The 12,317-nt window shown below is 38.9% G+C and overlaps 1 protein-coding gene across 1 annotated transcript; it reads left to right on the top strand.

Annotated features, from left to right (window-relative positions):
* Positions 1–5,909: 5,909 nt before the first annotated feature.
* Positions 5,910–9,641, top strand: LOC130602031 (uncharacterized). Its single transcript, XM_057414529.1, has 2 exons — positions 5,910–5,995; positions 8,358–9,641. Exon 2 carries the CDS (start codon positions 8,398–8,400, stop codon positions 9,355–9,357), a length of 960 nt encoding a protein of 319 aa, XP_057270512.1. The 5' UTR covers positions 5,910–5,995; positions 8,358–8,397; the 3' UTR covers positions 9,358–9,641.
* Positions 9,642–12,317: the final 2,676 nt, after the last annotated feature.

The following is a 12,317-nucleotide window of genomic DNA, read 5'->3' as shown; positions in this document are numbered from 1 at the left end:
TCTTGGAATGGAGGAAATGTGATTAAATGAGGAGGAATAAAATGTAATACTTCGTTTGAAATTTCACAGAGTTTAAATATCTGGTATGTTTGTAATTATAAACAGGAAATGACTTATTTATATGATTAAGTTTTCCATTCCTGAGCAACATGGTTGTACATGCCCTTCCAGGCCTCATGGAATAGCATAAATACCATAAATAACATAAATAAATATTGCATAAATGTAATAACTAACTGGTGTAAAAGTAATAGCATAAATTCACTTAAGAGTATCTTGAAGAGCTTTCCTTCCCTCCCCCACCCCTGCCTGTTTCCTACACAGGCAGGAACTATCGGATGGGCTTATCCTTGTGTGACATGTCTGCTGTGTCCTGAGGAGATCCTGATGTCACTCCAGGAGGCACAGCCTAAACATGGAAATGAAGAAAACAGTCCTCCAGCAGAGGGCTGGTCAGAGCACACAGTGACATCTCCCACATCAAGACTAGCGCCACATTTGCCACAACACAAGCCATCTGAGATGTTGGTACTGCAGCTCCACTGCAAGGATTTCAAGTTATGAGTGAAAATTAGATTGTCTGGAGTAAAATGATCAACAGTCGACAATATTTGAGTTTGAGATATGTCATAGAGCTTCTTTTTCTTGTTAGTTAACAAAAAGGTATGCTTAAATAAAAATCTGCAGTGAGAAATATATCTGAGCTTTCCATTTTGAAGTCTGTATAGTTCTGACTCAGTCAGCAGGGCAGAAAAACAATGTTTCCAGACAGTGGACAGCAAGGCCTAAATTCAGTGCACTTTGGAAAAAGCGCATCTGAATTATAGCTCCTTAAGAATATTGTGTGTGCACTGAGAAATGCATAGAAATAATCTGGCCACAGTAACAGCGCAAGATGTTTTAAAGCTGAAAATATTGTTTAAATTTCTTTTTGCTGATTCTTCTTTTCACTCCATGATTCTGTCTGTATTTGATATGCTCTGGAAGTTTAAATTCAATTGCAACTAGAATTCCATTTGGATTAGGGTCTCTTAAGAATATGTTCTTATATAAATTCTGACATTTCTTTTTCCTTCAAACTTCTGTGTTAATGGGAAGAACAATAATCAAGGTAGACAATACATCCATACCTTTTAAAATGTCAAGAGCAATTCAATTAGATCTACTTTTGATTGTTTCCTCTAGCTTACATTAAAAATGGTCATAAGGTGAACCTCAGAGTCAGAAGCACTGAAGCCAAAGAACTTGCATTGAAAGAAGCCAGAGATCCAGAATTCTTGCTCATCTCAGATTTTCCTGTTTGATTCCTTAAATGTGAAAGGGTGGCTATCTTGGAGCTGAAGAGTTAGCATGATATGCATTAACATTCAGTTTGTTACACATATCTTCAGCCTGACTATCTATGACCGACTTTCATTACATCTCATAGCTTATACAAAATAATAGTTTTACACAGTGAGTCAAAGGCTTTGACTCAGTAGAACTGTCTTGACTTAACAAGACAGTAGAACTGTCTTGACTTAAAATGGCTAAAGATACTGGTCCTTCAGCTCAACAGTGCCTTGTGGAAGGAAGTAGTCAGAGGATAATACTTTGGTGAGTGATTCCTTTAAAGAATACTGTAGTATTGCAGTTTTATTTCCCATAGATACTACAGGAAACTGAAGAGTAGCAATGAGTTGTGGTTGTCTACAAAACTTAGAATAATATATATAATCATTTCCTTTCACAGGTAGCTCATGTATCTGGAGAATTTGCTAGGACTACAAATTACTATGCCAAATTCCTGTTGTGTTTTTTATTTCCTTGGCTTGTTTTGTAATAGTGACTGGCAGAACACATTTCAAACAGACATAGAAATAGAAAGTGTAGCAGGAACATTTTTGTTTCCTTTACAATTGTTTTGTTTCATGTAATAAAAAAGAAGAGCTATAGATTACAGCCTTGCTGACCCCCAATGGAAATTTAAGATACGTCCCCAAGATAAGTGTGCTAAAGTACCTTGAGAAGTGCTTCTTTCTCAACACTGACTATAGAGAGGAAATGGGATCACTAGGTTGGATGCAGACAACTAATCTTTTCACAGCCAAGGTCAAGCAAAATTAGATTTGTCCTTACTGTGCACCACAGTGGACAAGGACATCTTACAGATTTTCAGTAAACTTCCTTCCCTACATTGTCTGGCACTGCTTGAATTGTTTTCACAGGGTAGATTAAAACACTTGGAATGAAAATAGGCACTTTGCAGAAGCTTTCAACCAGTTCTGGTGACATCTGATCAGGTGTCTGATTTATACTAGTTTTTCAAAAATTTCAGTGAATTCCTTCTTATTGCCACTGTATTGTCTTTAGTGAATAAAAATTTGATCACTTCTATTTCAGAAGGTCTGGCTGCCAATTAGTTTGACTATTCAATAAGTATGTAGGAAAAGAAATTCAGTCTCTCTCTGATAGACAGCAGTAGTACATTTACTGCACCCTTCATCTGCCTTTTATTAAAATTTCCATATTTTCACACTTTGGTTTGTGTTTTTTTTTTAGCTTAGCTAAGAAGCCAGACCTCAATGGCACTAACAAAGTCATGTACACACTTGTACACATTTGAGAGAAGTCTAGAGAAGACATTCTTAAAGCTGTATTTAGTAGCAGAGGAGATATTTTTAAAAGCTCCTCATTTATGAGGCAAATATTGTGTCAATACTGTTAGTAAAGTCATTAAAAACCCAGATTATCTAGTTAATATTGCAACTGCCATCTGCTTCAGTAAAACCAGGCCAAAAACATGATTTATGTGAAAGGTATCTCACTTATCAACAGAAATACTAGTGAGAGGATGTAGGTTTGGTAGAAGATTTGTATTTTTTGGATTCATAAGTGGTTCCATGAGAAATATGCTGAGCAACAATCACTCTAATGTGCAAGAATGATATTAACTGACAGTTAATTGCTGTCAGTTCCTGAAAAACGTCCTTGTGAAGCTCAGCTTTATTAGCTGTATTTATCTGACAGTGTGTACTAAGTGTGTCATGATTTAAACCCAGCTGGCAACTCAGTACTATGCAGCTGCTCACAAACCATCCTCTGCCCCCCACCCTGGGCTGTATGGGGAGGAGAATCAAAAGAATGCAAACTCCACAGGTTGAGATAAGAACCGTTTAATAACTAAATTACAATGTGCTACTTCCACTACTAATGATGATGATGATAAGGGAAGTAACAAGGGGAGAGAAGATAAAACTAAAAGGGGAACGGAAAAAACATAAACACAGGTGATGCAGAACACAATTGCTTAGTACCCGCTGACTGTTACACAGCCTGACCAGAGCCAGGATTGGTGCCTTCTGGGTAACTCCCCCCAGTTTATATACTGGGCATGACGTGTTGTGGTATGGAATACATCTTTGGCTAGTTTGGGTCAGGTGTCCTATCTCTGCTTCCTCCTGGCTTCTTGTACCCCTTCAGACCAGCAGAGCATGAGAGACTGAAAAGTCCTTGATCAGGGTAAGCACTATTCAGCGACAAGTAAAACATCACTGTGTTATCAGCATTGTTCTCAGATTAAGTCCAAAACACAGCACTGCACCAGCTACTAGGAAGAAAATTAACTCCATCCCAGCCAAAACCAGCACAGAGTGTGTTCCTCCTTTCTTATTAATCTGTAGTTTACCAAAACTCAAGTAGTCTAAACAGGGATCATACATTATGTCAAAGAAGTTAAAGCAGATGACCAGCTGTAACAGAATGAAACAAGCCATGGATTACCACAATGATTCAGTAGCCAGTCTAGTTTCCAGAGTGATAGGCAGTATGTAACACATCTATTTTAGTTCTTGTTATTAACTAGCTGGCTGATTCACCAGCCATGTTGTTTTACATCAGAGGACAACAATTTCTAGGAAGGCAGGAAAGTCAATGCCTGAGGCAGTCTGTGTGTCAGCCATCTCAATCTAATCTGTTCCTCTTTGTCGCCAGACTCAGATCCTTACACAAGCTCAGCTTGCACAATCTTACAGTGCCTTGCAATGATAGGTTGGTTGTGCTCTGTTATGGATGTACTGAACACAGGTAAAAATGCCATCTTCCTTGGTCTTTACAATACAGAAGAGGCATAAAAGAGTTATATTTCAAATTTCTATTTACCTTCATAGAAAACTTTTCTTGTACACATTGTCAGTATGAGGATATATGAGCCACAGACATGACACCCAGTCACTGTGTCTGAAACTTTATAGATGATGACTGCATTCATTTTGAGTACCTGTATAGACACAACATGTTAATGATGTGAAATGCTGTCTTGTTACTCTCCAGAGGTTTGTCAGTGCTAAGGCAGGGATGTATAGGAGAATTAAGCCAAGGAGGACAATCCCAAATCCAAGCAAAACCCCACTGAAGCTTGCAAGACTTTTGTCGAAACACAGTGAAGTAGCTCAGGGGCTAGAGGTGATTTTTGCTGCTTTTTTTTTTAAATTCACCATATATGTATCACCAGAAAGCATTTTCGTCAGTTCATAAGCAACAGTCGAAGTATGTGTATTTGCAGCAACAGTTTGCTGTTACAGCAGGTGGGCATGCATGCAGGAATATTACCTGTAACACTCATAAAATCTCTCAGGCTCCGTATGTTTCTAGAGGCACTAGAATGCTAACCCCTGTCTCTTCATGTAAGGGCCCAACAATTTTTTTTTTTTTTTTTTAATGGGGGTGTGCAAATGATTTACTTTTTAGAAGGAATTTCCATTTGAAAAAAAAAATATCATAGAAGTAATTTAATATTTTGCACAACTGTCTGTAGAAGCTTAGAGGAACCTGGTTCATTATTTACTCTACAATGAGAAGCCTGAAAGAAGATGTGGAAAGAGGTGCATTTTGCTGATTCATTCTTTAAGAAAATACTGAAAAGTACAGACAGTACATCCAGTTATCACAACCAAGAGACAATTGGTTAACTGTGGTTCTTCACTCCTTATTAAAAATACTCTGAAGTAATACATAATGAGAAGTAGAATGCGATCCTATCCGTCAGCAACATGTAGCTGTGAACTGCTGCACATCAGTAACAACGTGAGAACACCAGGAAAAGAAATCATACTATGCTGGATCATGGATGCAAAACTGAATCAGCATCATGGAAGACTCCTGCATTGAAGACTACTTGGTTGATTCACTGTGAAAAACAAAACACCAGCAGTCTGTCTATTTTTTTCTACATTTCTTTATTTATTTTCTACATTTCTTTATGTCTCTGTGTTTTCTTATTATAAATTGATGTATTTTCTCCTTTCTTCATGTTGAGATCCTTCTGCTTCCAGTATTCCAAAGGACATCCCTGTCCCCACCCTGCCAATCTGCCTTTTTGTCTTCATCTTTCAACTCAGAGGACTTTTCAGCTTGCCATCTCCAGTTGTTTCAGTTCTTTTCTCTGCCAGGCATACCTTGGATTGATTCTGAGTGCAGAAAATGTATTTTCTCGTAACAGATGGCTTTAAATGCATATATGAGTGTGCACAAAACCAGATATATCCTATCACCTTTCCTACGGTGAAGTCTCGGAAAAATTCCTAGGCTTCCTCCAAAAGACCCCCAAAATTAAAACCAGAATTATGCCATTAAACCTCAAAACCCTCTTCATTACAAGTTTTGCCACCTTTACTGATGATACTGACTATTCCAAGTTTTCCCTTGGTGTGGTTGTGGTGCTTGCAGGTTTGTTGTGTTTTTTCGGTATCCATAAACGTGTCAGTATAGAGAACAAAAGCACATTAAGCTTGTAGTATACCAATGCGTATTTTTTTCCCTTTTGTGATCCTTTGTTGTGAAATGGCACATCTGGGTGCAGCTGAAGCCCCTGTGCCGCATAGCTGCATGGCTCAAACTGGCCTCTAGAGACCTCTGGAACAGAGGAAGCGCCAGCTGAAGCAAAGTGCCACGGTCAGTCCAGTTTCACTTTTGCACGTGCAGAGGAAGGAGCAACTCTCTCTCCCTTTCTTTATAGGTAAGCCTTCAAACTAGTCCCACAGTGATTGCTACCAGTTTAAAATAGCATAAGTTTAGCTATGATCAACAGAGAGCTTGGAGCCTGTTATTTTGTTCCTTATGCATGTGGACTTCCACCATTGTGCTGAAGAAGACAAACAGGTACATTCTCTAGCATATTCCTCCTAGCTGCACATGCTTCTGTGCTTCTCCGAACACCATCCCTTTGAGTTAAAATCCTTTGGAAAGGTGTGTGCTTTGCTATGATGAAGTTCAAAATAGCAGTTCTAGCCTGTATTACTGTGACTTCACATTTTAGCGCTGCAGCCCCGGATGTCGTCCAGAAAAGCAGTCTGGGTTCATAAAGGTCGTCCAGACTCTCCAGGTCTGCCCAGAGCCTGAGCTATGCTGAGGCAACTTTCTTCCAGTTTGAGAATTATATAGAGCTCTCCCTCCACATATCTTTAAGGCCTGATCTAGTAGTGTTAACAGCTTGATTCAATCATTAACAAGAAATTGCAAAAAGACAAGCAAGCTGCCGCAGATGATAACAAACAGTTTAGCAGGGGGTGGGAAAGGAACAGCTGTGTTATCCTATTTAAGATGAGAGCCTAAAACAAAGGAAACCGAAGTCCTTCTGGGGCAGGTGAGCAGCGCCTGGGAGTTGTTGCTGTTGATTTAACTTGGTGCTGGGCCTCACTATACCTCAGGTAAGCTATTCTCGCACTCGCACTTGCACTTGCACTCGCACTCGCACTCTCTGCATGTGCAGCCTCTTCTTCTGAGAAAAGGGGTTTTGAAATATTCTTTTCCCCAGTGTTTCCGGTAATGCAAACAGTGAACTAGTAGGTGAAGGTCTGTGTCTCAAGGAAATCTGAGGAAGCATGAACTATACAATGACTTAGATAAAAACTTGCTTTTAGCCTAGTAGCTTAAGTAAAAGCACTTGTTAACTGAAAGGTTAAAAAGAAATTAAAAAAGCTGTTAATTATGCTCTATAGGAAAACTGATAAGATTCTCAGGGATCTGAGTCAAACTCAACTGTTTTGGTACTTTCAGCCCAGAAAGAAGAGAGGGAGACAGATGTTTGCTTTTCATATACAGGCTCCTTAGTGTGGATGAGCTCAGTGGGCAGCAGAGTTTATCTCTAAAAAGCCAGCAGGATTCCCTCATAGTGGGAAAATAATACTTTGCTGCATTATTTGGGTGAAATTGCCCTTTTCCAAGAGTAGGCACCTGCTGGGAGGGTGCTTCCATACTGTATCCTGCCCTCTCAATATTGCTGGCTGCTTTCACACACTCTCAGGCCAGATACTATGGACAGATTCTTGCAGATCTTCTTTCTTATTCTGTCCATTGTCTGCTCCTCTTATCCTCTGCATCTCTGCAGGAGATGTAATGATAGGGGCAGGACAGACAGCAGGGCAGCCTGCCTCATCTTCAAATGCATCTGCTTACGTACTCCTCTTCTAACCTATGTTGAGAGTTTTTATTTAGTCATGGAAGTGAAAAGTATCCTTTTCTTATTCTGCTCTTCACTGACTTGACTCACTCATTTCATATCCATCCAACATGGTTACACTCAAGACACTGATCTTTCTAAAGGTGTAATGCCTTCAAACCAGAAAGCACTGCCAGCATCTTGATGGATTCCAGCTTTCCGAAAAAGGCAGAGTTAGCAAAGGCTTAGAAACATCTTAGCTCCTTTGGAGAGAGTGGAGACTTAAGAACTAAAGAGAATAGAGTCACTCCTTAATGCACTCACTGGTAAGTATCTATAATGCTACCAAATTAGCTCAGCCTGGAACACAGCTAGAGGTTGAGCTTTGTAGCCCTCAGTTTTTATCAGTCTGCTTATTTTATATGAGCCCAGTGCTGGTCTGAGCTGACATAGCCTCTAGTTCCTGTAGTCATGTGGATAACAGAAAGACATTTCATACAGGCCAATGAGATACACATGTTCTAGCAAATTTTGTTAGAATTTTATTAAATTTCAGAGGTGAAAAAAAGGGAGACTTTGGTTGAAAAGAAATTATTTCAAATATTTTGCTGGGATCTAGTGCTTTTCTGGGATCAGATAGAATGATCAAATAGAGTTTGTGCTTTCGGGGGAAATGAAGGAGGCTCAGTGATCTACCATACCCCTCACCCTGTTATTCTGGGGGAATACTGTCATTTGGAAACACTGCATCAGTTACATCTAGCCACACTATGCTCTATTCCATTTCATTTCTCATACAAATACTTTTCTTCTTTGTGCCACATGGAACAATATTAAAATAGGTTAATCAGTAACCAATGATTCCAGCAGCAGCTGAACAGTCTCTCATATGCTCCCAGCTGTAAGTAATCTAAACCCTTTCTCTTTTTCTGTTATGTAGGTACTGAGATATTCCATACTGCTGAGTCTTCCAGCAGCAAATGAAGAATATGTATATGTTCCTCCTTTCCACTTTATATTTGCTTTTGAAATCCACTGGCACCAAAGAGGTTATATTTGGTCATAATAATTTCACAGAATATCAAGTGGGCAACATGAACCTGATTCTCTCTGTCCCACACGGTGGGTCAATGGAACCCAAAGACATCCCTGATCGAGAAGCTGCTTGTTGGGATGCAAAGACATCCTCTTGTATTTTCTCTCATGAGTGTCCTCCTGGAAGTATCCAAAGTTATAAGAAATGCAAAGTGTCTACCAACCAAGACAGGTATACTATAGAGGTTGCTCAAGCTCTTGCTGAAGAAATCAACAACATTACTGGTGGCTTATTCCCACATATCATTATAAACCACCTTCAGAGATTCAAGATGGATGCTAACAGGGTAAAGGAAGAAGCCTGCTTTGGAATTCCCCAAGCAGAACAGGCATGGGAGGAATACATGGGATTTTTGACCACTGCAAAAAGACAGATGACAGAGGGCCTGATTCTGGATATCCATGGACAAGCACATCCTGAACGATGGATAGAATTAGGTTACACTCTTTCAAAAACTTCTCTTAACTCGGGGGACTTTTCTGCATTGTGTTCCTCAATTAGCCATCTGGCCAGTCAACTAGTAAATGTGTCTTCTCAGACTTTGGTTGCAGGGAACAGAAGTTTGGGTAAATATATTGAAGAACAAGATAACAGTTATGTCTGTGTGCCTTCTCCATCCAATCCTAGCCCAAATAATGGGAGCTATTATAGTGGTGGATACATAACAAAGACTTTTGGTTCCCATAGCTCTGGCACTGTTGATGCCATTCAGCTTGAACTACCCCAGTGGGTGAGAGCAGCTGAAGAACGTCCCAGATTTTGTAAAGCACTAGCAAGGGCTGTAATGAAATTCTGGCAAACTAACTACTGCAGCCAGCACAACCGTGAATTTCTGCTGTGCTGAAAGATGCTATCCTTTAAAGATAGCTTTCCATAATATAGTAATGATCTGGAACAATGGAAAAGCTGATACACTTGGAACATTTAGGCCTGCAATATAATTGTGGATGATGGTGGAAAGAAACTAACTTGCAAAGGAATACAGAGACATCTACATAAAATCCACAGCTAATACCAATAAGCCCATTAATACACAGCTTTCTACTACATCCAGCATTGAAAAGACTTCTTGAAAATAAGTGGGTATATTTGGAAGTATCATTTGTCTGGTATGCTGCTCTGTGCCTAATTTCTTTCCAATAGCATTCTGTAGCACACAATAAACTGTTCTTCTTATAATTGAATTCTGTGCAGTGTTTTAGTAGATGGCCTGTTCAAAGAAATGAAGCATCTCTGCTTTTCTTATGATACTTAAGACAATAGGATTGTCTTGTGTAATATATTTTGGGCTGGGACCAGTTTCCATTTGGTGTTTATAAAGCCCTAGGAGCTGGAACTCTTCAAGTAAACAGTAACGTTGAGCAATGACACCCAGTCTGAACTACTTCAGGTTTTGTTAATTTAATGAATAATGAAAAAAATCTCTTGAGAGCATTACAGTGCTAAAATCTTGTCACAGTTTAAGTAGCACAACAGTAAGGTGTTATCTTTAGAAGCCTTCCATCCAGTTACAACATATCATGCATTTTTGACAGTTATACTTACAGCATGCTTCCCTCCTGAGAGCTGGTCCATTGATTTCATACAGCATAGGATTAAACACTTGATTGTTAACTGGGAATAGTATTGCATTGCGGATGGGCTCTTCTCCACCACGGAGAACATAGCGGCATAAATAGATGTGAGTCTGTTTATGCTACAGTAGACAAATCAGCTTTTGGAAAACATGGGCAATTAATAAGGAAGACTGAAAAGAGTAAAATTCATAAATTAAGAACCTATGAAATCCTATCAGTGCTAAAGGTTTGATAAAAATGAAAGAATGGGTTAATAGTTCTGAGTAAATAGTTCTGAGTAAATAAACAGTCAATCAACTAAAGAGAAGCAGGATTTCTGCATCTTGCAGCCACAGTAAAATACTTAAGTTCTAACTATAAATAGGGACAATATCAAAGAGAAAATCTTGCATGACTATAAAGCAGAACACATAAGAGCAATGGAAGAGGAGCTCTCTGAACCTGAACTGTTCACTTTTAATAATCTTTGAAGACTAAGCAATTTTCAGGTAACTTGAAGAGAGCTGACTAGCTGTCTTTCAAAGGCAAATAGGACTCATGGAACTGCAGGGTGTTACCTTTCATATGCTAACTGCTAAATCATGGGTCAGATGAAGGGAGCACAGATAGTAAATGAGGGATTACATCTTATCTGGTGACACTTGTTTTGTCAGACAAACTTGATTTTAGTTTTAATCACAAGGTTAATTGTGGTTATGTAGTGGGTTAACCCTGGCAGACACAAAGCACCCACCCAGTTGCTTGCTTGCATCCAGTGGGATGCAGGAGAGATTTGGAAGAGCAAAAGTTAGAAATCTTGTGGGTTGAGATAATGAGAGTTTAATAGGTGAAGCAAAGCTGCATGTGCAAACAAAATAAAGTACAGAATCCATCCACTGCTTCCCATCAGCAGGCAGATGTTTAACCATTTCCTGGGAAGCAGGGCCTCAATGTGCATAATGGTTACATGGGAAGACAGGTACCATAACCACAAATATCTTGATTTGCTCCTCCATTCCATAAACTGTTATTGCTGAGCAGGACATCATATGGAATGTATTAGGTTCACCCCAGCCAGATCCTGAACAGTTGATAATAGTATTTTTAAACACCTTCCCGCAAGATATTTTGCTAAAAAAAAAATATTTGCAGATCAAACACCATTCATTACTAGTAATACAGAAACCGCATTTTTTTTCCCCCAAAATAGTAGGTAATAATGGCACTAGTTACAGGAATTACCTTAAATACTTGCCACAGCGACACACTTGGCAATGATTTGTACCTTTAGTGAAACAAAGGATGATAGAATATGTATTCTGTGACCTGTGTCATGTTGTGGCAGTGTCTGGGAATGCTGAAATGCCAGGAAGCATTCAGGGAATCATGACTGATAATGAATTGAATATGAGCTCAGCATGTAGTTTTCTTGTTTAGAGGGTGAACATGCTCTCTGAAAGCATAAGCAAGGAATTAAGAGGCAGAAACAGCAGGACATATTAACTCCTTTTTGGGAATCTGATGTTTATCTGATTGTGAGTGTAAAATACAGTTCTGACACATTAGACACTTAAAAAAACACATAACCACTGTGGTGGAAAGGCTTAAAAAGGCTACAGAAATCTGCCTTATAGTGACTCACAAAGCTCAAATTACAGTTAACTTTGCTATGAAGAGTAATTGTGAGGCTGACAGAGCCTGGGTAAAGGAGAATGCCATCTTTAATGGTATTTTTAAATAAGGCGGTTTCTCATCATTTGAACCTAGTTCTCAATCTTTCTTCTGTCTTATCTCCACATGATTAACAGGAATCTAAATGAAGACATTTGACTAGGATACTGTGGCATATCTGTGCTAACTACAGAACATCCCATCATCTCTTTGCCTAGCTAAGGACACAAAAGTTCTTGAGAGAAAGGTTAGAGCAGTACCTCTGGAATAACATTTCATATTCTTCAGAGGAATCTATCTATATAGCTAGCAAAAGCAAATTTATGGCTCTGAATCTTTAAGCAGTTAATCACAGTAAGGTCCTTTTCCTTCTTAACCATCAAAAAGTGGAGTGAGATAGACTCTTCTGTGAGTATCTTGTTATAACCATATAGTCTTTATCACATTTTTTTATCTGCATGAAAGACTGGATTAGAAGTAAAGATTTGATTTCGAGATGTTCTACTTAATTGTGAAATGCTTTTAAATATAATTAAAAATCAAAAAGAAACAGAGAAAAAATGAAATAAGGAACCTG

The sequence above is a fragment of the Pezoporus wallicus genome, unplaced genomic scaffold (genome assembly GCF_028554395.1).
Source record: "Pezoporus wallicus isolate ANWC-B61680 ecotype Strahan unplaced genomic scaffold, APGP_CSIRO_Pwel_v1 contig_8042, whole genome shotgun sequence".
In the NCBI taxonomy this organism is placed as follows: domain Eukaryota; kingdom Metazoa; phylum Chordata; class Aves; order Psittaciformes; family Psittacidae; genus Pezoporus; species Pezoporus wallicus.
Note: the sequence above shows the minus strand (reverse complement) of the source record. Positions and strands in the feature narration are given on the sequence as shown.

Bases quoted from the DNA above. Each gene is read 5' to 3' on its own strand.
- LOC130602031 (XM_057414529.1), top strand. From the start codon at position 8,398: ATGAAGAATATGTATATGTTCCTCCTTTCCACTTTATATTTGCTTTTG.